The 27,619-nt window shown below is 38.0% G+C and overlaps 2 protein-coding genes across 6 annotated transcripts in view; one reads left to right on the top strand and one right to left on the bottom strand.

Annotated features, from left to right (window-relative positions):
* The window catches only part of Nek7 (NIMA related kinase 7), a 154,358-nt gene extending 147,426 nt beyond the window's left edge, over positions 1 to 6,932 (bottom strand). For all 5 annotated transcript variants that reach the window (XR_010044358.1, XR_010044356.1, XR_010044357.1 and 2 more), the window contains exon 1: positions 6,759 to 6,932. The gene's annotated coding sequence lies outside the window, so the exon portion shown is untranslated. The remainder of the gene's footprint in view (positions 1 to 6,758) is intronic.
* Positions 3,824 to 27,619, top strand: part of LOC134473895 (basic salivary proline-rich protein 2-like) — a 91,999-nt gene continuing 68,203 nt past the window's right edge. The window contains exons 1-3 of the mRNA XM_063239722.1: positions 3,824 to 3,828; positions 4,903 to 5,125; positions 6,442 to 7,220. Of these exons, the coding sequence (XP_063095792.1) occupies positions 3,824 to 3,828; positions 4,903 to 5,125; positions 6,442 to 7,220 (1,007 nt within the window). The remainder of the gene's footprint in view (positions 3,829 to 4,902; positions 5,126 to 6,441; positions 7,221 to 27,619) is intronic.

Raw genomic sequence — 27,619 nt, forward strand, 5'->3', positions numbered from 1 at the left:
TGAAGTCATTAGGATGTCCTCCTAGGAAAAGAAGAGACAGTGACACACAAAAAGAATACCATGTACCATAGGCTGAGACTGGAGTGACTCAGTCTACATGCCAAGAAAAGCCAAGGAGCGCGACAACACCCGAAGGTAGCAGAAGGGCATGGCACAGTCTCCCTAACATTTAGAGAGGGCAAGGCACTGCCAAACATTTTGATTTCTGATGGCTGTCCTTCAGGACTGAGAATATAAATTGTTGTTTCAAGCCACTCATTTTGCAGTAATATTCTACAGTAGCCCTAGGAAACTCAGATAGGAGTTAAGAAAGATGCAGGGCCCATAGTATTCATTTCCTGGTCTACAACAACAGACTGGATATAGTTTTGGCCCCTTAGAACTTTCCTATCTTAACTGTGTTTTTATCTGGACAGTGACTTTACCAGTTTAGATTGGCAGTTTTCTTCTCAAAGCAGCAGCAACTTCCTTGCTGGCCTGATAGCTAAGACACTTTGCCAAAGTTTGACCTTCATAGCCATCAATTCTATTAAAATACTGTGGAATAAATTTTTTCTACTAAAAAAGTACTCTACAAAAAAGAGTAAATGGGAGCGTTATATAACAGAAGGTAACTGTTATTATCAGCTGATATTTTAAACCCCCAAAGACATAAAACAACAAAGTGAAGTTGAAAACAATGTGCTATTCAATGATCAAAATATTTATGAAATGTGAAAATCTTACTAAAACTTTATTTTAGTTGTATTTTAAAAATAGAAAGAAATATCCATTTTCACTGACTACCACACTTGTCATTATACTATTCTGAACATGTTCAAACAAAACATAAAGAAAACTTTTAAGAAAGTGAATTTATAGGTAGCCATAAGATATGTGAATAAATTTCTATAACACCAACCCATCAAAGAACATATTTTGTATAATACTTTTTAACTCACATTTGATTGTTGACTTACAAACCATGCTCAAAAATAAACTGTTTGGGTTAACGATATGCTACATGCCTAAAATAAATTACCCATTATCTAGTTCTGGGTATCTTTATGACAGTATATAAACAGCATATTATTCTACTATAAGTAAATAAAAACTAGATACAAAGGTAATGGGAGATTTGGAGTTCTTGTATTTTGAAGGCATGATATATTTTTAATAACCAGCTCTATTGAGATTTCCCAAACATAACAGAGGACATTTGCTCTATATAATTATAAATACAATAAAAATGGTAATAGTTCATTTAAGTAAATGTTTGAAGATGGGGAAAATATTTCAAAAAAAAAAGGAACCATAATTATAACTATGCTATAAATAACATTTTTAATTTTGCTACTTTTGCATCAGCATTTAAATATCTTTTTGCAACGTGTCTTTTTACACCCTGGAACAGTGGCAGTGAACCAAAGATAACCCATGCAGCAGTGGACTCTGTATCACTGAAAGCTCTAAAAGGTTCACCATTACTGGCCCAGAATACTGTACAGGTCCCAAGATTCCTGTTGTTTTATCTAATGAACATGCATCACTGCCTTTTCTCATCCTGCAAAAAATAGCTGCAGAATCACTAACTCATAACCATTAAATTATGAATATGGAAATCACAGAGCAAAGAGAAAGGAAAATTCAAGCAGAGCAAGTACGAACATCAGGAGAATTGCTAAGTATCTTGTCCAGGCAAGATTGAGCCAAAGCAGACTAGTTAACAGAGGACCTGTCATCAGAAGAAACTACTAACTGAAGAGTTTGCCACCCCCAAATACTCTTAAAAAGAGGAAAAGAAGTGAAATGAAATTCACTTACTAAACCATTACTGCACGTTTACAAAACATTTATTTTTTTCAAGGCAACTTCACGAGTTAAGAAAACCATAATCTGAACAAACTAACCAAGATCGTAAAATAGAAACTGAACCTAAGGCATTATGCCTAGTTATTCTCACAACATGGGAAACTGAGAAAATGCTAAGATGTGCAGAGGAGGGTCTAAGAGTCTGAAGAGGCTGCTGGTAGCTAGAAGCAACTACCCAAGAAGCTCTGAAACAAGCCAGGTCTTCACCTGACCTCCGTTATGATTAAGAGATAAAAATTCTCATACAGACAAAACCCACTCCTGGATGGCACTGAAAATTTCTTCTGTATAACTTCAAAGGTGTTTCACTTTCCACTCCCTTCCATTCCACTGCATCTCAGCAGTTATAACTCATCAGCCTACAACTCCTAAAACAAAAGGAGCAAGTATCTCCCCTCCCAAGGTCACAGACTCTAGACCTCTAAAGAATGGCTTTTTTTTTTTCCAACAGTAGTTTTCCACTGAAAAACAATGATTTTTACCAAAAAAAAAGTCTTGCATGAAAATTAAGTCTATTTTTCTTGAAAATAAAAATAACAATAAATAGGTCCACTTTCTTACTTGTGTCAGAAATTCACTCTGTAGGCGACAAAAGTCAGAGACAGGCACACAACTCATTCAATATCACAAGATAGATCTGACATCTCCCAGGGGCGAAGGGTGCTGAAGAAACCTGAAAGGTGTACAAACCTGAGAGACTCATGTGTTTATCACTTCTGAAAAAAAAAAAACACAAAAACTGAGAATGCATTGTTGGGTACTACACTAAAGGAACTGGAGAAGATCATCAAAGTGTCACAAGGGTCTGAGAATCAAAAAAAAGTGACAAAACACTGCTTTAGAAAAATCCACATCGACCTAAACATGGAGACCTAGAATTACACCTTTAGTATGTTCTTCTAAAGCAGAAACCACTCAACTGTCTATTTGTATAAATAAAGGTTTGATGAAACACAACTATGTCTACTTTTACAGGAACTGTCTATGGCTACCAGCAGTGCAACAGAGACAACTTGTACAGCTCACAGACTCAAAAGCAGCCTGGAATGAAAAAGTAGGCTTTAGTAACTATCAACAACCACTGGTAATTTACAAAAAAAACTTACTCCATTAAGTAAAAGAAAACACATTTCTGAATTTTTATTAGCCACTCTAAAGAGTTGTGTTCCTTTATACACTGCTTAACCCTTTAGACAGCTTTCTCACAAAACAACTAAATGTAGAAACTCATTACATAAATTGCATGAAAGCACTACTATTTTTGGGGGGAGGGGGTACCTGGGCTCGAACTTGTGACATTGCACTTGCCAGGCTGGTGCTTATGCCGCTGAGCTAAATTCCAGGCCCAGCACTATTATTTTTATAAGTAAAAAAATAAAGTTATCCTCCTAAAAAAATACAAGAATGCCTCATGACTATCTTCATTCCCACTGCTTAGGCAAAACCATGAAATACAGTCTACCTATTTTCTTTAGAGTGAAAAAATACTTTGTGAAAATATGATATAGAGGGATAATCAAACTTAATTACTCAAAAAGAAATCAGCAGTTTTACAACTCTAACAGTGAATGGTATCAGATTTAAAACTCTGAACTGCCATTATATTCTACAAATACATATTTGGTACTTGATTACAATTCTGTAACCAAATGTTTTTAATTCATATTTCTCATAGATGAAAAAAAATGAGGGGGAGATTAAAACCTTTAAAGTATAAAACAAATACTTATGAAAACATTTTGCTATTTATAGAAAGCAGATAAAATAACTTACCAAAGCAAGTCAGAATACCAATCACACATGCCCCTTTTAAGACATCCTCAAGTATTACACTAAGTTTCCTATCATGTTTTACAAATGATGTAATAAAATACCTGCCTACACAATATTCAAATATTTGAAGGAACAATGAATTTCCTTTTGGTGAAGCCAGAAGTAGAGAAAGAGGAGTAGTCTTTGTACAATTGAAGATATGCGGTAAGTTTTTTTAAAACCAAGATCCATTTTTTAAAATATCAAAGGGACAAAATTTGAAAGAATTTTAGAATTTATCATATAACTAAGCAATGTATTTTCCTAAACTACATTAACCATTATCCTCTTCGGATGTCTTGATTGGTGACTACATTAGTAATAACAGTACATGGATGCACTTTAAAATATCAGGCAATTTCTAAAAAAATAGTATCAGGCTCCAGAACGAGTGCAGAAGTTTCTAATAATACCTCAGATCATACAGCTAAGTTGGAAAAAAGCTACAGTTCAATAAATGCATAATAGTTAAGAATATTTAAATGTTAGTAATAAACCTGAATGTTAAATTGTCTCAGTTTTAACAACCAGATGATTGGGACTGGGGTGCACAGGTTAAAAAATTAAATACTTATTCACACAAACTCTTAACTGCTATGCACTCTGGTCACTTAAAACTACAATGCTGATTTTTAACTTATTAAGCAAGTATGTTAATAACTGGTCTCAATTCTCCCCTCCTCCACTAGTATACTGCCATCATACCAGACATGCTTTCCTCATTCCTGAAGTGCTTTAATGGGCTGGAAACAAAATGCTGAAACTGTCCAGACAGGAAAACGTGTAAGGAAGAAAAGAACAGGGGAGTGCGACAGGTAGTAGTTCTGATTATAAAATGACTCCATATGCCTGAATATAGATAATCTTTATTTTTTTAAACGGCTAAAATTTTTTAACTGTGGCAACATTCCCAGGTGGCTGTGAAAACGTCTAACCATTTAGCTTCTGACATTTTCTTGGTTTTCATTTTTAGATTTCAGAGTAAAACCCCAATCTGTCAGATTATATTTAGTATGCTAGCCAGTTTCATTTTTTATCCACTATAGCTTCAGTCGAAATGGTGAGTTCAAAGAGCAGCCTGATCGCGAAATGAGAAATCTACGAGGGCTCATAAAAAACTTGATCCCCGCTCCCTCTTTATTTTCCAGTAGGATTTCACAAGACTGTCTCAGTTTAGCGTGCCCCCTCCCGCTGACATCCTTGCGGTGGAGGAACTAGTGTTCCCTCCGCCTAGCCCAGAGCCGGAGTAGGAAGTACCCACCCTTCCAAGAGAGAGCTGAGTCGTCCTCGCCGCTCATTGGCTGTCGGGAACGTCAGCGCCCTGGAGGGCGGGGTCTCCTGCCAGAGAGCAGAATCAAGGGCTGGCACCTACCGCTGGGTCCCAGGATTTCCCAGTCCCTTCTTCTCACTTCCCGAAAACGCAGATAGCCTCCATAAACAGTTTCTTCACCTTTCTATTTCGGCAACCGCCCTTTTAGGGGCCACATACATTTTAATCCTCCGACTCCACCAGGAACCAAAGTAGAAAAGATCTAACACCGCTCCCCTACCCTAAGAAAGTTCCCAGTTCAGGATCAAATACAGGATGCTGCGGTTTTAAGAGAGAAGCAAACTGAAAACTGATCTCTCCTAGAGTAGCAAAAGATTCCTTCCTCTGAAAATAAAGTAACTACTTAGGTTGTATGTTAACCAATTCCAACAACCGAAAGTTTATTAACCTTTGCCAAGTGTTACACCCAAGAAATCTCCGCATCCATTTAGCAAGAAATGCCACAATCATTACAGGGTTAATTTTATGCCGTGTTCAACTGTTCACTGTTTTCAGTGTGACCGGCTGTTCCAAACGTTCCATAAGCTCTGTGAGTGCAAGCACTGTGCCATTTTCTTTGATCACATGAGCAACAGCTCATGGCCCTGGACAAAGCATATTCATAACACATTACACTCCGCACATTTTCTGTAATGGAACTTGACATTGTTATCTTCGGCAGGGAACGCTGCATAGTATTTGAAAGAAGAAAGAATTAGAGTGCTTCTAATTATGTTACAGTAAGGTGCATAATGCTCTACAAACTCTAAGTATCTGATGGTTCTTTTCAATTGCATTCTTAAAATCAGTAATCTCAAAGAAAAAGTGATTTCATTGTGGTAATATATTTTTGATTTTCAATTCAGTCACCAGAATTGCTAAAGAACAAAAGCATCTATTTTACTGTATAATAAGCATTTTTTAATTGTTAACCCTATCAAAGAATACATCTAAGTGTACACGATTCACCTGTTGACACGTCATCTTTCAGGGCCTACAGTATAAAGAAGAGGCAAAAAGAATTTTTTTTTCAATTTCTCACTACATCCTCCAGATTGGGTTGACTTTCTGACTGTGGGGTCATGCGGTCTTCATTCTTCTCCTTTTGCCTCTGTGCTTCCCCTTCTTCTGGCTTTGCCCTCAATTTTCCAATGTATTTCTTTTTCATTGCCACCATCTCCACCAATGCTTTTCACTGCCTCGCAAACAGTCCCTCCGACATTTTCCAATCCTAGGACTTGCTAAAAGTTATTTTCCAACAACTCTCTAACCCTCCCTATACTTCTCAAGCCACCTGGGATTCTCTTTGGATTCTCCCACCACCCAATCTCTTCCAGTGAACTTCACTTTTCTAAATTGGGCTTCTGTCGAATCCTGACAGATGGATTTAACCAATCGGCGAAGGAAAAATAGCCGACGCGGCCAATAAGCTTCCGCCGGAAGGCGGGGTCTTTGCTTAAGTTCCTCAGGTCTTGAAACCAAAGACCTGTTGCCGCCGCCGCGCCGTGGCCGCAAGTTTCTTAGTTACGGCGTGCCCACAAGGTCTGGGCGGCTACAGTCCATGCCGGGTTCGGAGTTCAGCCACGCGCTCTGATGGGACCACAACCAGCCCAAGCCACGCTAGTCCGACCGCGGCCAGGCCCGCCCCGCCCCCCAGGACCCCAGGCCTGGACGCTAAAGGCCGCCGCGCGGTTCGGGTCCGACTCTCACTCCTCTCCGACCCGCGCACGGTCCCGCCGGCCGGGGCCTCCCAGCCCAGGCACCCGAACCACAGTCAGAGACTCACCAGGAAGTTGCGAGTGTTCCGTTCTCCCGCCCTCGGGAGACTCGAAGCGAGCAGGGAGCTCGGCCCGGCGCCGCCGCGGAAAGGCCCACTGGGCCGGGGACGAAACTGCGCGGCCCCGAGCCGGTCGGCCACCTCCCGCCGCGCCGCCCCCGCGGACGCTGCAGGCGTGGGCACCCACCCAGCGCACGGCGAGGCGCGGCCCCAGAGCGAACCTAGCGGCGGCCCATCCTTCGGTGACTCCGGCTCGTCTTCGCGCGGCGGCCGCTGTCAGGAGTGTAAACATCCCGGCATCCCCGAGGAGGGGGTGGGGCAAGCGCAGGCCCCGCCCCCTCCGGCCGCCAGGCCCGGGCCCCTAGCAACCCCTCTTCGCGCTGGGGCGGAGCGCGGTGGAGCACAGCGCTCCTGGGCCGCGGCTCTGCGCCCACGCCCTCCTCCGCGCGCTGTGGGCCGGGTTCCACCAAGGTAGGGAGCGGCTGGTTTGTAAGAATTTAAGTTTTCTTCATTTATATTTTTATGCTCCCATTTGGAAACAGTGAGCTGACTTGGTGACACCCCCCTGTCTCCTCCGGACCGCAGTTTTGATCCATCCTCTTGCCAGATGGTTTAAACTATCTCTTCCTGTAACAGTGCAGGGAAATGAAGCAAAGAGGCGTTTTTCTCAGTCAGGCTAAACCAACATAGGCTTTTAGAACATTTCCGAAAGGCAAAGTACCTGGTGTAGTTACCCAGGATCTTTGAAATACGTACGTATTTATATAATGATGTGACATGCGTATTTATACATAAGTATTTATATATGCCACACACGCACACCTATTCCCCAGAATCCTATCATGTGTAATTTTAAAACATGCTTTGAATCCAAGGGCTTCACTGCTTTAATAACAGGAAATAAACTTCTGGAGAAGATTGATAGGAGACAGTATGGAATCAGCCAGACCTCAACCCTAATCACAGCTCAGTGATTAACTTTGTGACCTTGCACAAATCTCTCCAATTTCTCAGTGTAATAGTACTAACCCCTGTCTTTGCCGCCCCCCCCCCGCAAACAGTTAAATGAGATAGTGCAAAGTGCTTAAGTAGAGACTGCTTTAAGAAATGCTGTTTGAATCGTTGTTATTATTTGTAGATCTTTGACTACATTGATTTCCCTGACAAAGGGACTAAAACAAAGATAAGTAGATAGCTCAAATATTTAAAATGTCAAAGCTATGGAATTAAAATTTGGAAAGTTAAATTTAAGAAAAGATAATTCAGCTTTTGAAGAAACACTGATTGAAGCGACTTAAATATTCATGAATGTGCTAGGAAAGGAGGATGCAACTGTTTGCCAAGATACAAAGTCCCTGCTCTCATACAGTTTACATTATAGTGAGAAAGGCCAAAAGAAAAAAAGTCCAATAAATACTTACTGTGTCAGGTGATGAGTCACAGAAAAATAAAGCAGGGTAGGGAGACATTGGGAAGGAGAGTGCTATTTTAAATGTTTATCTGGGAAGGCCTCTCTGACATTTGAGAAGAGACCTGAAGAAGTGAGAAAATGAGACATGTGGCTGTCCAGAAGAAGAGCATTTTACACAGGGGAGCAGCAAGTGCAAAGACCCTGAGTGGAAGTGGAATTGGCATGTTTGCAAGAATAGCCAAGAGGTCAGAAAGCTAAAATTGGAGAGCACGGGGAGAATAGCTGGTGAAGTCAAAAAAGTGGGTAAGGCTCAAGCAAAGGACAGAGCAGCAACCTTGTAATCTTTCTAATGTATTCTAAATGAAGTAGAGCGCTATTAACGAGTGAACAAACCCGTATTGAGTCGAAAAAAACTAGCTGCACTGTGGAGAGTAGACTGGAGGGTAGGAGTGACTAGAAGTTAGGAGACTGTAGTAATGGTCTGTGCAAAATGTATTGACTTAGACCAGAGTGATGACAGTGGAAGTAGTAAGAATGGTCAGGTTAAATATAACTCTAAGACAGCACCAAGACTTCCTGATATATTAAATACGGTCTTAGAAAGCAGGTAAAGATGAAGCCAGTGACGTTGGCATTTGAACCAGGACACCTTCCAGATCACACCACACCAAATCAGTCAGTGAAATAACAAGTGCTGCTTGAGTCATGCACAGGCACACTTTGCAGGAAAAATAACCAGATATTGTCAGGATGAAGACATTTCAGCCTGAGGCCAGAGACATGAGTAAGGTTTTACTTGCTATCTTTTACATTATCTGTTAGAATATATAGACTGATTTGAGATCAATAAGGTAACCTATTTATATAAACTACACATCCATCTATAAACTAGATATTCTGCTGATACAAGTAAAATGCATATATTACGCAAACATTGATTGATGCTCACATGGATCAAAAATTAGTTCATGAAGACATTTTGGCTGCAAGGACTTTATCTAGGAAGAGTCTTGTCAGTGGCTATATGATGTGCAAAGTATTAAAATAATCTGAGTTGTATTTCTACATTTTAAAGAACTACTACTACAACTAAATAGTAATACAGCATTTCAAAGGTTGGAAAAACTCAAAACTCAATCCACTGCATTTCTGTTTGCAACTTTATATCACTTTTGTAGTAGATGGGGAAAAGTCCTCCAAGCCATCTGGCCTGGCAGGAACAAATGCTAATAGAAATGCAAATAGCCTGCCCAAATAGCGCCCTCCAGTCCACAGATCATTAGAGCAGAAGTCAGTTCTAAATGAGTTTCTATTCATTTTGCTACCAACTTACTCCAGAAATGCTGCCTTGGTTCCATGAAACCCACTATTTACAGTCCTTTATATAGTGTTTATACCTAATTGCCATGCAACCCATGTCATTAACTATCAAGTGAACATTTGTGTAATAGTATTTGATTATTATACTTAACACAGTTTACACAGTTTTCATGAGTTTGTTGTTTCCTTTTTGTTTCTGTTTGTCTATATAGCTTTGTTGACCCCACACAAGCAAAAATTAGAGGTGCTAGTGACTATCAAAACCTTTTTTTCCCTCTATAAGCTAACCGAAAGCAGATGTTATATACCAGATTCTGTGTAAATGCAATTTCCCTGTAAAGAGAGAAGCTTGATGGGAAAAAAAAATTTCCCTAAAGAAGAATAATGAAGTGATATTAAAAATAATTCTCCTTTGAAAGAGATCCTAGCTGCTGGCCTAGACCAGAACGGTCTAGCCTTCTTTCCTCAAACATAGTGCTGGCAACAGGTGTTTTTAAAAAACTAGTAGTGATATTGGCAGCCACTGAATTTGGCAGCTAAATTGTGATGAGGCTTAGTCAAGCTGTTGAAATATCTGGACTAAACTAGGCCAAGAGGAGGAAGTCAAAGTGCAGACTGCAGACAACTCATGGGAGATCACTTTTCTCTGGCCTGAATATGGTCACTGTACAGTGTCAGAAAATAAATCTTTATCTTGCTTTGAAAACACCATTGAAAAATATTAGAAATTTATTTTCCCATCTTTCATGGTCCTTTGCAATTGATTATTAATAATCAGGCAGATGAGCTTCACATGAAAACAGTAAAATCAACCTTAATTTTATACTCACGTCAAATCCCTAGAATTCAAACTCACAGAAAGATAACTCTGCTAAGTCCTGATCTACTTACGATATTTTGAGAATACAGTTCATAGTTTAAAATAGTGTTATCCTGACAGTGACTTTTTCCTAGCTGTTTTTGCAGTAGTTATAAAACTGAGAAAGATTTTAGTATACCATATATATTGTTAACACAAGAAAGTGTAATATTTTATATTAGTTGCAAAACAAGGAAGAAAAAAACAACTAGCAGTTTGTATTTATATAATGATTCCCTGGGTCAACAGAATGCAACTGAATTTATGTTCTTTGCCTCAAACTATAAAAGCCAAAGGACCAACATGCAGTAGGCAGTAAGTCATGGCCATGAAGGAAATATATTCAGAAACTATTTCCCTTTTTATTCTCTTACACTATACCCTTGATGTGGAGCCAACCTGGGAAGCCATTTCACAGGACATAATTTTCTCAGCAGTAGTGGCATTTTTAGTGACCACCAGTGTTCACAAGCACCCTTTAATTATCTGTGCTTGACAGAGAGCTGGGATGGTACAGTAATCACATTTCAAAATATTTTTTTGAACTAGAAGTTTCTTTGGCATATTTTGTATGCTGCATGTATATATGTGTATAACAGGAAAAAAATGTTATAAATACCCCATGATTTCACAGAGCTAAATGGAAAGATCTTAGAATTGTGTAGTTTCCCTCTTCTCTCTCCACCTACTCCTCCTGACCTACCCTCTCTTATATCCCTCCCTCCAGCCATGGAATGCACCAAGGCCACTTAGACCAGAGCATTAGAGATAATGGTCTATTTCCTAATGGAAAAGAAAGCAGAAAATAATAAATAGTTCCACTTACTTGTAACATTTCCTCATAGTTTATCTGGAATGCTACTGTAAAATTACATACTCAAAAGCAAACCCCTAATAAAATCAGTATAGTAGAAGTGCAAAGTTACATTCAGTATTGCTTTTATCTTTCTAACTCACTTTGTTCATACTTAAACCTTGTTTAATACATTTGTTCTGCTTGTTCTTCAGATGTTCCACTTTAAAATCCATTAGTAGTTATTTCTTCAGTTCAATTATAGTTGTAATGTTCAATCTCTTTGAAAACACAGAATATGTATAAAACTAGATTTGGAACCATGCCACATCATAGCCAAAGGTATACCGAAAGCAGGCTCTACACTCCCTCTGTAACACAAGCATAGTTAATCATGAACAGCTTCCACCTCATCCATAATTCTGCCACTGAATTCACCATTAGTTAATACTCAAAATATGAAGATACTTCATTTCTTTTATTACTGTCATATTAGTTTTTTCATGCAAAAAAGCTTGAGAATAAAGGGAAGCACAGAGATGTTTGAAAACTTCAAGTACCATCTCTTCCTAATAGGAAAGGACAAGAACCTTTAAATTCAAAAGTCATTGAAGTACTGTACTGGTGAAAACAAGCCAATATTTATCCATGGGGTTATAAGATCATCTGTTCTTTGGAAGGATAGAAGACAAACAGGAGACTATCACCCATGGAAACTACAAACAATTTTAATTGGATAAAGTATTGTTATATTTTCCAATGAGTGTTATTTATTACTATATAACTGACAAATTTAATCTATAGGATTTTTTTGTTATTTAAAATCATGTATATTGAATTGTGTATATTATCAAATTTTAAAATAAATAACTTAAATCTTTGCATGTAGCTCAGTGGTAGAGCTCTTTTCTAGTATGTGTGAGGTCCAAGGTTCAGTGCTCAGCACTGCCAAAAACAATTAAAATGGTACATGCAACCAAAATACTCAATTATTTGAGTTCTAGTTTTGTTTTTTCTTGTTCAAATTGAAATGTAAAAATAATCACTTTTTCTGAAGATGTAAATAAAATATTACTTCATGCTCTAAATTAAAGTTATATTTCTTTTTTTTTTTTCCTCTCTTTTTATCGGTACCAGGAATCGAACTCACGACCGCCTGCTTACAAGGCAGGTGCTTATGCCGCTGAGCTAAATCCCCAGCCCCTTAAAGTTATATTTCATCAGAATTACATATTATGACTCCTATCTAATAAGGTATATTTTACTGTTTACAATAGAAAATTGATGGAAATGTATATAGACAACATGGAAAAAACAGGAAAATAAATCATGCCAATACTTGGTTTTAGTTTTTTCTATAAATTTATCTAACTACATTTCTACAATTACTACATAAGCAAAGCTTTATTAGTAGTAAATGCTTAGTAAGGTTATTACATCATCTCAAAATCTAACTACATGTATCAAGAGATTATATTGTCAAAATAATCATATGATCTGAATCCTTGCTGTTAACTATTTAGCCACTGCAGCCTGGAATCTACTATCTCTTTCAGAATCTAAGATTTTAATTTCCTTTATGAATAGTTCATATATTTCTTCTTTTATGATTCTTTAAAGTTTTACAAAAGCAAATGCCAATAATCCCTCCTGTTTTCTAACATATTGAGATAGTAGCTAAGCAAAAGAACCGGTTCTAAGGGCAGTGCATCTCGGGGATAGAATTTTAACAGTATTTTCCCTCTGATGCTCTAGGTAGGGTCGATCATATGTTGTGATCTAATACCAAACTAAATGTGGTAGGATTGAAGTGGAAAGTAGAGGTGCCAGTCACACAAAAGTTTTGCAGGTATCACATTCTGTAATGACGAGAAGAGTACAGGCTTATGTACTAGAAGACTCATATTCTTCTTTACCAGGGAAGATAGAATGTGAAATGTTTTAAAATGAGACATGAAAAATTTACAAAAAGTATGGCTTAGAATTCTCTATAAGAAAGAATTCTTAAAATAGCCTCTCAATTATCCTTCTTCACTGAAACATTAAAATGGAAAGCAGTCCATCTCTTTGCCTGGCTTAACTATAACCTATCTAGAACCAAGAAGATGAGTTTCAATCAGATAAACTGACAATACCAGCTTACTTGCAGTGGACCATCAGGAAAACATAGAATAAGTCAAGTTTACCCTGGCTTCACTCTTGTTGCCTTGGATACAGAGATTCCTTCTCATTAATTTGCTGTAAGTTTTGAATTTTCCTGTTTTAAAGTTCAATATTGCTGTCATATACATGTATTTTCAAGTTGAAGCTTGTAACTTACATGTAAGCTTTCATTCCTTTGGTTCTTAAATGAGATCCTTTTTAAAGTATATGCACTTTTGGAAATGAGATATACATTAAATCTAATTAATGAGGAGCCTATAAGTAGGTAGTATAAGAAGAACAAAAGATAAGCTGCTCGAAGACAGAATAACAGCAGGGATCTACTTCAAGTGGGATAGTCTAGGAATCCTTCTCTGAGAAAGTGATATTTAGACTACGATTTCAAAGTTACCAAGGAGCCAGCAAAGCACAGCACTTACACTGAGATCCAGAGGGAGCCACACCAATTTCTCTTTCCTCTCCCTGGAAAAGAAAAAGGCATAAAGGAGTCCACAGTCCTAGGAATACAAGGATAAGCACTTTCATTTTATCTTAGTAACTTGGAAGAAGCCAAATTATCATTGATTTACTAAGACTTCCAAATGTCTTAGTCCACGTTCCCCTTGAAAAGACAAAAGAATCTCTTTCCTTCCTTCCCTTTTTTCCTTCCTCCAGACATATTAAGTTCCTGCCATGTATCAAGGCTATATTGGATTCTGTAAATACAATATTTTATAGTTTATGATTTACTTTTTTTAAAAAAATTCAGCATCTGTGATCTTAAAATGCATCTCATGTTCAGCAGTACCTTAAAGTTAGTTATATTAACTACATAACAATGTTTTAAGAGAATTAAAATGTTTTAATCAATATTGGGATAAAAATAAAAATCATAATTAAATTGTAAGAATAGAGAGAAAAGCACCAAATTAAATCTGTTGTTTCTGTGTAAGTTGTTCTTTTTAGAATTATAAACTTTACAAATGGGTTCCTCTCTTGTGTTTCACTGTTCTAATAATTTTAAAAATATGAAAATAATAGAAAAATAATTTAGATTAGGCCTAAAAAAAAATACATGAAGTAATTTGGCCATTCTGAATAAAGCATCACCAAGTGGCTTTGTAGCTTTGTTGCTAGAGTACAAAGAAATTTTTAAAAAGTTATCAAGAAGACTGTCTTTCAGGTGATAGTGAATAGGAGGGAGAAAAAGAGACTACTACCTCTATATTACCAACAGACACAATGAAAAAAAAAAAAAGTAAATGCCTGAAATAGACAGAAGTAATGAATCACTATGATTCAAAGTAGGTCTACGAGTGTGGTTCACAGGGCTTTCCTGGAACCACTGATAGAGAATGGAGTGTAGTCCCAGTACTCCCTTCTCAACCTTATGGCTGGAGAGTGTCTCGAAAACAAAGTAGGTGCATGGGAAATAAATGCTGAAGGAGGAAGTCCAACTCCTGGCTCAAATCAGCCACACCTGAAGTCAGACACTTAACTGACTTAGTTACACCAGTGAATATATTAGCTCTAAATTATTTCTTAAATTATAGTTTGCCAGAATAAACAAGATTCTTATGCCACAATCTAAGCAGCTCTAAGCAGTGGTACTTTTCACGGCATTTTCATCCAGGAGAGACCAACAATTGGCTTATAAGGTTGCCTTCCTTGGAGGAGAGGGTAGTGACTACGGGCAGCAGGTGGTAGACTATGTCACTTGAGCCTTCTCTGTGCTTGGTATCTCTGGTGGTAAGCCTCTATGTCAGAGCCATAAATAAATAAAATAGGTTGATTCAGAAGAAATGGGTGGCTGTTCTTCTTGCAGGAGAACTTCCTGCAATCTTGTGTACTTGGAATCAGCAATAAGGCTTGATCACTTGGTAATACGAACTGAAGAGGCCAAGTTAGATTTGAAGCCCTCTTCAAATCTAAAATTCATAGAGAAACCTGGAGCCCTAAGGTAATATTTTATACCTGGTATGGACAGCAGCCCCAGGTAGAAAGATATCCTTGATTTTTTTTACTGCCCATCTAAAAACTTTCCTAGGTATTAAATTTACTGCCTGCATTGAGACCCCGTGACCTCTGAATCAGGAATGCCCTCTCTTATGCCTTCCAGCACATTCATGCCCATCTGGAACACTCTCCAGTATTAATTTCCTTATCTCCTAATTTGGCTTAATGACATTTAACGCAAATAATTGCTGTAAGTATTAAATGACATTATATACACAAAGTGCCTGAAGTATTATTATTAAAAAGAAAATAAATTTCCCCAACTTTAAAATCAAGAACATTATTTTCTTATAAATTCACTTTGACCTAATTCCTGTAATATTTCTTTTTAAGAGAGCAATATTGAAATGATTAGAGTACAAATATTAATTTTACAGACTGATTTTTTTGACAAACATATAAATCTGCTTAACCAAATTATTCTTTTTCATCAGCCCAGAAAATTTCTTAATTCTCTTTGCCACTTAGGCTTAATCGCCTTAAGTGATTTCTATTAGTGTTATCTGTTCTACATTTTTCTCATTAAAAGGACTCATAGGGTATGTGCATTTTATGTGTTGCACCAGCAATTTATAAGAGTTCCACTTGCTCCACATCCAAACCAACATTTGCTATTTTTAGTCTTTCTGATTTTGGTCTTGATAGTGAATGTGCCCAGAACAGATGAAAATAAAAAAATAGCTATTATTCAAGCCAGTTCAATAAATACTAGTCCCAGGGCTTTTGCTACTGATACTGCATTGTTTTTAACTTAGTATTTCTTTTTATTCTTCCAATCATGATAGTATCATCAATAAACATCATATTCAATGATATCAAAGTTATTAAGATGCTGTGTTCCAAGATTTTTAAATTCTAAATTGAAGGTGGGTGTTTTGTTTTAAACTATGTATACATTTTAGGAAGGACCCTTTATGGTACAAATCAAATTAGGGTTTCTGGACACATTTTTTTACTTTAAAGAGAGATGTTTTAGCATTCAAAAAAAAAGGTGAAACCCAGTGCTTTGTACATCTGTCATTTTATAAATTAGAGAAGCCCTATCAAAAGAGAGGTATGCATGAGTACACATACAATACTCAAGCCAAATAGACTTGCAGTGTATGTAATCACTAATGCTTGAGGCAAGGGAGCATATAATTCAGTGTTTCTTAGCCTGACTTTACAATCCCCCATCTGCAGATAACCTCTGGGAAAGGTCCATAACTCTGAAATTTTTTTAAAAATTTACTCCAGGGTGAGGATTTAGCTCAGTGGCACAAGCGCCTGCCTGGCCTTTTGAGGTCATGAGCTCAATCCCCAGTACCCTTCTCCCTAATTTGCTCTCAAGTGATTTTAATGTTCTGTTAAGTTTAATCATCACTGGTAATTACTATTCAGCTAATGTACTTTGGTGGATATACATTAGTAAGTACTTTGGTGGATATAAAGAATTAAAGGATGTAAAATCAAATACATTGGGAGGCATAAAGCATATGATATATAAAAAGCATATGATATGACTTTGAAGCACAATAAACTCCCATTATTGTGATAAGTGCTTGTGAAACTGACTGAATTAGTAGTGTCATCTCCAGATGTTCAGAAAATGTGTGTGGACCTTCTGTATGCATAACATGCACAAACAGCACACTGATAAGGCACATATAAAGGATAGAAACTCATTTCTTTTGTTATATGTTCATTGTGTAAAACAATCAGTATACTCTATTAGGGTTTCTCAGAAGGTACTCTGTTGGGAGCCGCGGCCGAGCCCGGTCGCCTTACTTGGCGGACGTGAGACCTGTAGGAAAGAGCAAAGCCTGAGCTAGATTACCCCTCCCATCGAGTGTGCTAAGATGGCGCTTATCTCCTGCTTCCTGCTTGGTAAACAACCCGCCCTGTAAGATCTCCTGCTTCCTGCTTGGTAAACAACCCGCCCTGTAAGATCTCCTGCTTCACAACCCGCCCTGTAAGATAGTCTGCCTAGTAACAACTGATGTTAGCCAATCAGCCCGCATCGCGCGCTTTGAACTGATTGGCCACTGTAACCCTATAAAAGTGAGTGCCTCTCCCGCCAAAGAAGAAGAAGCAGAAGAAGCACGCAAGGAGCCGCGGAGAGCGGACCGGTAGAGGCTTCGGGACAGACTGTAGGGAGAAGCACGCAAGGAGCCGCGGAGAGCGGACCGGTAGAGGCTTCGGGACAGACTGTAGGGAGAAGCACGCAAGGAGCCGCGGAGAGCGGACCGGTAGAGGCTTCGGGACAGACTGTAGGGAGAAGCATTCAAGGAGCCGCGGGGAGCGGACCAACAGAGGCTTCGGCCGGGAGGATTCCCGGGGCAGGCTGTACGGAGAAGGAAAATAAAAGAAAAGGTTGTCCACTGCCAGACTTTGTTGTGTGTCCTTCCTGCCGGCCGGGAGTGACACCGACAGTACTCTGTATTCTATTTACCTTGAAAGCTTTTTAAAAACTGTCAGCTCCCTTCCCACAAAACTACACAATTTCAGATTGTGACCAAAAGGATCTTAGGAATCTGTTTTTGCTTTGCTGTTTTTATGCTGCAGCTTTGGGGACTGATCTGAGTTTACACTAGGCTGCATATGCAGCCTTTAAAATTTTTTTTGTTTTGCTTTAATTTTGGGACAAGACCTTGATAAGTTACTAAATAATCCAAGCTGTGCTCAGCTTGTAGTTCTCCTGCCTCAGCCTCCCAGACTGTCAGGATTTCACCACACTCAATAAAATCTGCATTGTTAATAAAGTCCTATATGATTATAATACATGGAAGAGTTTCAAAACACTTAAGAACAACACTTATTTTTCCTTCTAGAGATTGTGTCCAGCTGTGGGACTTGGGAAAGAGAGTCATACTTAGATATTTAACTGCAAATGTGTATTAACTCTGCCTGAAATAAAAGCATTGTTTTAAGTCACAATTGCCAAATGTATCAGTCAGACATTAGAAACAGCCATTGTCAGTTGCAGAGGCACAGACTAGATAGTTATGATTTTACATGCATCACAAATATGCCAACGCTATATAGCTCAGTGGTGTAGTGCTTGCCTAATATGCATGAAGCCTTAGGTGCAATTCCCTGCCCTGCAAAAAAAAAAAAAAAAAAAAAAAAAGGAGGGGCAGCGGAATACAACATGATAACAATTCCCACCTCTCTTCCCATTGCAGTAAGTGTATCAGAAAGTTATGGATAGGTACAAAAATAACTGAATATATTGTATTATTTCTAAGAAATTGTTTGGTACTTTTAGTATTCTAAGTATTGTTGGCAGCATATAATTTTCTGCATTTAATGTTGTCACAGTGGCCTCATGCATGAATATTTTTGGATGCGTTATTTATTGTTTTTATGACTATATGTTTGTGATACATAATGGGGAGTTGGTACATATACATATCAAATCTTAGTCATTTTTACATCCTTTTGCCTCGCCTCCTCCCTCCAACATTAGATTCCCTTTCATCCTACCAACTTTATCTCCCTGTTTCCTATCGCATGCTTTCATTTATTTTGCTCTTTAAATTATTTATAGTTTGGTTTTTATACTCAAAGGAATTGCAGTGATAGTCCACATTTGTAAGATATGACTACCACAACGAGGTAGTTCACAGTTTGAACATAAGATAACAGCTACTTTCTTTTCAATGACATCTTATCTCAGTTAAATAGAGTTTTGGGGAATATCTCATGATAAGCACATACCATGAAAAAGCGAATGTAAATACGCCAGAATGAAATGGGTATGCCTAATATGATTCTGAGGCTTGACAAATTGTGTAGCTCCCAACAGACTTGCATATTCCATGTAGTAAATAATTATAATTAAGAATATAGTAAAACATGATGTGTTCTTTCAAATTATATAATTTTTTCAATGTTTACTGGGGTGTTAGGATACAGGTATTGCATTGCTTAACTAGCCAGCAAATATATGAAAAATATTCAACATCAGGAATTCCTAATCATCAGGAAAACTCGTTAAAACACAATAAAATATCGCTTCACATTAGAAGGCCTATTACTTAAAAATATTATTAACTTAAAAGAATGAGAACAATGGCAAGTGTTGGCAAGTATATAAAAAACTAAGCACTTCTATACTCTTGGGAGGGATATAAACTAGTAGAGACATTTTGGAAACTACTATGAAGATTCCTCAAACATTAAGAATAGAGCCATCACATGAATAAGCAATTCTACATCTAGGGATGTATCTAACATAGTTAAAATCAATATGTAGAAAAGATATCTATACTCCTATATTCACTAAAGCATTGTTAGTAATAACCAGGATGTGGAAACAAGCAAAGTGCCCATTAACAGATTGGTTAATGGATTTTTAAAAATGTGATGTATAGTTACATATATGTGGAGATTATATAAAGTATATACATAGTATATATAGTATATGCAAAGTATAATAGAATGCACACACACACAAATGGGATACTATTCCATCTTAAAAAGGAAGGAAATCCTATCATTTGTGAAAACATGGATGAACTGGAAGACATTATGTTAAGTGAAATCAACATGATCTTTTACATGTATAATTAAAAAAGTTGGACTCATAGATGTAGAAATTAGAATGGTGCTTACAAAATGCTGAGGGACAATGAAAAAGGCAAAAAAGATGCTGGTGAGAGGGTACAATGCTTCAGTTAGATGTAAAGAATATGTTCTGGTAATCTATTGTGCAGCACAGTGACTATAAATAATAATAATATGTTATATGTTTCAAAATTTAATGGTGAATTTTAAATGCTTACAAAACAAACTGTAAGTACATGAAGGATATATTAATTAGCCCATTTTCACTATTCTGCAATATATACAAGTTTTGAAACATTACATTCAGTCCATAAAATATTAATGTCAGTGAATGGGATCTGAACTGAGAATCAGTGTTCTTAACAATCTGGATTTTAAAATATCTAAAATTGCTTTGCCTTGATTTTAATTCATTTATTTACTCCATAAGTATTTATTGAATACTCATTATAAATTACAAGGTATCAAAGGATATATATTGATGAACAATACAAGACTTCTAAGTATCCTTTTTGTCTCCCTACACAAATATATCTTCTACAAAATGAGCTTCTTAGTAGAGATCTTTCTTCTCCACAACACATGTAAAAATACCATATTTCTGAAGAAAGAATTAGAACTATTAATACTACCATGTTACCATTTTCTACTTCCCCAAATTATTCAACTTATCAATAATTCAAGAAAACTTCTTTTACAATGTACTAGACCATTTGAAGCTGTCAGAACAAGGGCTTTACACAGAGTAGCAAGATGACATTTGTGGTTGAGGAACTAGAAGCAGACTCAGCATTCAACCATATCATTTTTTTCTTCAAGGATAAAAGATTAGTGAGTCAGTATTTTACCTTTAAGAGGATACCTTGTTCTGACAAACAAGGAAGGAGAATTTTAACCTCAAAAAAATCTGGATAAATACTCTTGGGAAAGTTCCACTAATAGTTTTTCCCTTTTTAAAAAAAACTAAATACTTTTAATATTTTAAATGCAGAGACTACAAATCCCCCTGAAACAATGAATATTTAATGCAAGAAAATTTTACAGTGATCAAAGAATTATTTTATATTTTATCTCCTACCCACTGTCAACACATGCCAAGGGAGTACTGAAACAATTTAGGCCCTCAAATATTTCAAATTTCCTTGCGGAGAAGTTATGAACCAATCCCAAATTTATTGTGATCTCCCTTAGTGAGACAGACTTGGACTTAAAGAAAAAAACTGTGGGGGAGATTAGTTTAGAAAATATTCTATCCTATTTTGCTTCACTATTCTCTAACCAGAATTATGGAATTATCAAGAAAATGACAAAGAGAGGACATGGGAGCAGGAAATGAAGGAAAGGAGACAAAAAACAGGAGAAAGAGGGAATAGAATAAATTATACATCAATATACATCTGGTTCTACAATAGAACCAGAATGAGGAGAATTTTCCATAATCAAGTTGAAAGTTAAATTTGTCATTACAAAAATTGCTCTTATACTAATTTATGTTTACACAATATGTTCATATTAAATCTGCATAGTTTCATTGATATTCTCCCAAGGAAAGAGATGCCTAGAAAAAAAGACATTTTTAGTGCTTTTTGTCTATGGGGTCCTTAAATCCATCTCAATAAAAATAGTTCTCAGTGAAGTTTGCCTTTTTTAACTGCAAAATGTAAATTAAATCCTTAAAAATCTTTGAAGGTCACAGTAACATGATTATTAAACATTCAGATTCCACAAGAAAAAAATGTTTTCTGTCTTCTCTAACAAAATTTTTGGCTCCTACAAGTAATTTTTTTGTAAAATCTAGAGTGAAGTACTGTAATTAAATATTTGTTAACAGTATTTTTCTGCTAAGAGTTTACCAAATAGTAACCTGTGTTAGTAACCACTCAATCTCTTCATGTAAATTGCATACAGGTATTTGATTGGTAGTTTAAAACTTGAGCCATCTCTGAGAAGAGATATTCATTAAGAAGACAGTAAACAAAAAGAGTTAACTTGTTATGATTTTCCTTTTAATATTTTCAAGAATTACAGCCAGCCAAAATGATTAAGGATGATAACACTAGTTTTGTTTTTATTAAAATCAGCTATAATGTTTCTTTTTTTACCTAAACTAAGTTTCTTTCCCCCAATCTCTTTCATTCATTTCTCATCATGACACCATTATCAGGGCTATGTGAACAAATCATGTATACTCCCCTGAGGTAGGTGATAATTCAGCTCCTTTATTCAGGGAGAAAGATAGATTGAAAAGCAATGTTATTTTCCACTTCCCTCAGTCAGCACACACTCACTGATTTCACTGAGTGGTAGACTATAATCAGGTAAAAGAAATGTTTTAAAAAATAATTAGAGAACAGTTTGAAGCAATATGTTACACAGGGAATAGCATTTTTACATTTCTTACAAAAATGACCTTCCATATCCCGGATTAAAATTGCAAATTCCAGTGGAAAAAACTGAGACTTATTGCCCAAAAGATACCCTTCACATTCAAAAAATAGATTTCAAGAGTCATAAATCAAATTTTACTTTTGCAAAGAGTCTATGACATCTTCATGGAATGTTTAGGTCTGACTTTCCTGCATATATGTTATATATTCTATGTGTATTTTTGAGTTACCAGAAAAAAGTGCCTTTGTAGTCAATTGATACATAAAAATACACGGGAGTGCAATTCTATACTATTTTATCTATCCAAATTCAGCAACATGATTCAACTTTTAATTTATAAGATTTTTTTCAGAGTAGTACACATGTACTATTACTTTTACTACTAAAAATATGTAGTGTTATCTCTTAGTATTTCAAAAGCAAACCCCTTAGTTTATAGATCAGCTGAGGCTATTCTTGGGAATCACATCACCCATATATCAAGCTAAAGAATAGGAACTTTAAATATAAGTACAGTGCTAAGGTCTGATAAATGATAAATACATGTATACTCATTTTTTGCATAAAATTTGTCATTTTAATAGTAGGCCAACAGTAGAGGTACACAGCTGTAACCCCAGAACTCTGGCAGGCTAAAACCAAAGGATCTCAACCTCAATCTCAGCCTGGTCAGTGTAATGATTTAGTTGAGACCCCTTTTCAAAATTAAAAAAGAAGGGCTGGGGATTTAGCTCAGCGGCATAAGTGCCTGCCTTGCAAGTGTGTGGTTGTGAGTTCGACCCCTGGTGCCAATAAAAATGAAAAAGACAAAAAAAATTAAGAAAGAAAAGAATCTTTTTTTTTTTTAAGGACTGACGTAGCTCTGTGCAGAGCCGTCAGTTCAAGTTTCAGTACTAAACACACAGAAAGACAGATTTAACAAAGTATTTTGTTCAAATGAATATTTATTTTATTTTATAATTCATGATTTCCTTTCTCATTGTGAATTCTATATCCTCCCAACAAGGAAAATGCAATGAATTTTTTATTATGTATTTTGTTTATGTGATCCACTATTTTTTGGTAACACATTAAAATAAAATGTGTTTAAAAAGTGTTCCAAAAACATGATTTAAAAACACAAGGAATTCAGAAAAATTTTAAATGAAAAGCCACAGCTGGGTGTATAGCTCAGCAGCACAGTGCCTGATTGGTAAGCAAGTCCTAAGTTTGATTCCTGGTATAAAAAAACAGATTCAAAATAAAATTAAAAATCACAATTTTCAGTCTGACTTCTTTTCCTTATTTTATTCTGCAATTATAGCAATTTTAAAATGTTTTTTGTTATAGTTCTTCTGGTAGAATACTGTGTTGCTATTTTTGATCAATTTTAGATTCCATTAGCTTTCTTCTTCAATAAACAAAGATTAAATAAATTAAATTGCCTACCCTTCTCTAAATTGTTTTTGGTGAGAGTTTTTTTTTTTGTTTGTTTTTGGTTTTTTGGCAGTTCTGGTAGTTGAACCCAGGATTGTTCCATCACTGAAGTTTACCTCCAATAATCTTTGTGTTTTATTATGAGACAGAGTTTTACTAAGGAGCCTAAGCTGGTTTCAAACTAGCTATCCTCCTCACTCAGCCTTCAGGGTAGCTGGGGTAGTAGGCATGCACCACAAAACACAGCTCTAAACATTTTTGTATCCATTATTGACTCATTCATGCATTCATTCATTCTTATGCCAAGTAGCTTTTCTAGCTACCTGGTACAATAACTAAATAAAACTAAATTCTCCACCTCTCTTGAAACAAAATAAATATCATGGGTCCCACTCTCTACCCAGGTGACCACAGTGGGATTATGACTGCACCAGTGATGCTGCCCTCTACCCAGGACTTACAATTGGAAGAAAACCAGTCTCACAGTAGGACCCTGAAAACAATGCACACTAAGCATGGGCAAAACTAGAGAGATTGAAAAGACCAAAATTCAAATCAATAGGAGAAAGTGACAAAACAGAAAACAAAATGCCATCTCAGAACTTCAGCCTGCCCAGAACAAGCACAAGAGTCATTTAAACAGAAGAAATTGAAAGATACATACTTGAAATCGCTGAAAAGATAGCAAATGAAATAAAGAAAAAAAATCTATGAGGCTATAGAGGAAATCAGATCAGAAATAATCTCTCAGTTAAAAATAGAAATGGCATCCATAATGAAAGAACTGCTCAACACAGAGAAGGCATTAAAAAAAAGAGGAACAGAAAAATGATGGAAACTTTGAATGAACAATATAAGAAAGGATTAGTGTGCATGAAACAGATTCAAAGAGATATTCAGGAAATTAAAAACTCCACTGACAGCTGGAAGCACTGCATGAATGAAGCTGAAGATAAACTTTCAGATCTGGGAGGCAAGATCAAGGATAGTGATCATGAAGGGAAAGATCCCTTAAAAATAGCAAGGGACCATGAAATAACAATTCAACAGCTCCAAAATGATACAAAGAAAAATTATATAAGACTTATGTGTGTAAATGAAGAAGCAGGAGTCAACACAAATGATATTAAAAAACTATTTGCAGAAATAATAGCAGAAAATTTCCCAAACATGGGAACAGAATCTGACACACAGATAAGCAAGGCACAAAGAATCCCAGTCATACACAAAATAAATCCACACCCAGACATATAATAATCAAGATCCCAGACATTCAGCACCAAAATAGAATATTAAAAGCTGCAAGAGAAAAGAAACAGATCACAAACAAAGGAAAGCTCATTAGAATCATGGCTGACTTCTCAACATAAACCTTCAAGAGCTTAGAGTGAAATATTTTGTGAGAAAAACAACTTCCAACCTAGATTGATGTACCTTGAGCAACTATCTTTTAAAATTGATGGAGAAATAAGATACTTTCATTACAAAGAACAGTTGAAGAAATTCATGAGCAAAAACCCAACCCTACAAACAGTACTAAAAGATATTCTAGATAGTGACAAAAATGCCCATAATTCCAAGAACAACATTAGAAGGCAGAGCAAGCAGTTAGATAGAGGAAAAAATGGAATTAACAACAGGAAAATAACATGATAAAGATAAGCTAATTTGTTTACCAAGCAGGAAGCAGGAGATAAGCGCCATCTTAGCACACTCGATGGGAGGGGTAATCTAGCTCAGGCTTTGCTATTTCTTACAGGCCTCACATCCGCCAAGTAAGGCGACCGGGCTCGGCCGCGGCTCCCAACATCTCCCCCTATTTTATTTTACAAGAACGAGCGCATCGTAGCCCGTCCTGGATCGAGCGTAGAGGCCTACGCCCTGTATCTGAGGCCCACCGCAGGCCTTTGGGTTGGAACCCGGGCGGCCGTCCCAGGGTCCACCAAGGCCTTGAGGCCCTCGTCCTTTTTTCCAGGGCCAGGAACGAACTGGACGGAACCTGGATGCACATAGGCATACGCTCACGCCACTCCGTGTGATCCCCTCGGAGAGGCATCTAGACTCTGGGCAGAATCTAGCAATCCAGCGGCTTTCGTGCGATGTGGGGTAGGGCCTGGCTTAGGTCGAGTCATGCTGGGGAGGCACGCTCTTACCCGTCATTGACTCACCCACCCTGCTACATGTTGTTGTCTAGGGAGGAGAATGTGGGAAGCCTGTCACTTTTAAATGCGGTCGTAGGCCATGCGAGCGAGCCATGCGTATGCCTTGGGGTCGTTTTGCCCATTCTGGACCGCTGCCAGAGCAGCATGGGCAACCATGCGGACTGACGTCGGGCCGCCGCAAGGCGTCCCTTAATAAACGATGTGACCCATCTGAGCAAGAATGGTCCTATAAGTAAAAGCAGAAGCAGGGAGCAGATAGCACTCCCAGTGTAGAGGGCAGCCCTTTTTTGGCTCATCTTGACTTTACGTCTACGGCTGGTCCCTGGTGGGGCAAGTCTGGTTTTCGGCCGATGGACTTGTCGCACGTGTCAACCTCTCTGGGACCCACAGTGGTTCTCGTCCCGGTCCCTGCGGAAAGACACAAACCGCGCCTCGGCTTCCTCTTTTGTATCTCTGCCCTCCTTGACGGACCCTTCTCGGGAGCTTCCTGACTGTGCCTGTTCAAACACCTTGCGTACTTCTACAAGTTCTTGATAGCTCCCCCCGTAACTACCCTCACTCTTTAGGCACGTGTGTATCATTTCCCACAACGGATGAGCAGAGACCGAAGCTCTACCCTCCTGTTCTGCTAGGGAAAGGTCTCTGCCCAACTTTTCCCAGGAGGGTAGGTTTACATGCCCTGTAGGCAGAAACCAGGGAGCAAAGCTGTCAATTTCTGCAAGGAAATTTTCTAGAGTCTTACGCCCCACCTTGAGGTCCTTGGACTTTAGGAGTCTCCGAAGGACCAACACCAAGGCTGTGTATCTTTACTTGGCATGTTTCCCATATTTATATCTTGTTGTGTTCTATTATTTTGACTCACCTCGTGAGGCCTAGGAGACCGGCCACTTACGCGTGAGCTCGAGAGGAGTCTAAAAACCCTGTAGGTGCGCGCCACCCAGGGCCCAGGTTTATCCTCTACTCACCTGTCCTGCAGCACTGTATCGGAGACTGCTGTCCACTGCCACGTCTTGGGGCTGATCAGTTCCCCGTACGGGCCACCAGATGTCGGTGTCGCTCCCGGCCGGCAGGAAGAACACACGACAAGATCTGGCAGTGGCTAGGCTCTCTTTATTTTCCTTCTCCGCACAGTCTGCCCCGGGATTCTTCCCAGCCGAAGCCTCTACCGGTCCGCTCCCCGCGGCTCCTTTCGTGCTTCTTTCTCTACAGTCTGTCCCGAAGCCTCTACCGGTCCGCTCTCCGCGGCTCCTTCCGTGCTTCTTTCTACAGTCTGTCCCGAAGCCTCTACCGGTCCGCTCTCCGCGGCTCCTTCCGTGCTTCTTCTCTCGTGGCGGGAGAGGCACTCACTTTTATAGGGTTACAGTGGCCAATCAGTTCAAAGCGCGCGATGCGGGCTGATTGGCTAACATCAGTTGTTGCTAGGCAGACTATCTTACAGAGCGGGTTGTTTACCAAGCAGGAAGCAGGAGATAAGCGCCATCTTAGCACACTCGATGGGAGGGGTAATCTAGCTCAGGCTTTGCTCTTTCTTACAGGCCTCACGTCCGCCAAGTAAGGCGACCGGGCTCGGCCGCGGCTCCCAACAAATATGTATCAATTATAACTATCAAAATAAATAGCCTCAATTCACCAATCAAAGAAAACAGACTGACAGAATAGATCAAGACACAAGACTCAACAATATGCTATATATAAGAAGCACATTTAACTCAAAAAGAAGCTCAAAGACTAAAAGTCAAAAGATTGAAAACAATACTTCATGCAACAGGAACACAGGAAAAAGAAAGAGTAGCTATCCTGTTTGCAGATAATGTG

Source organism: Cavia porcellus, unplaced genomic scaffold (genome assembly GCF_034190915.1).
Source record: "Cavia porcellus strain 051 isolate PalLab524CR breed Dunkin Hartley unplaced genomic scaffold, mCavPor4.1 scaffold_29, whole genome shotgun sequence".
Classification (NCBI taxonomy): Eukaryota; Metazoa; Chordata; class Mammalia; order Rodentia; family Caviidae; genus Cavia; species Cavia porcellus.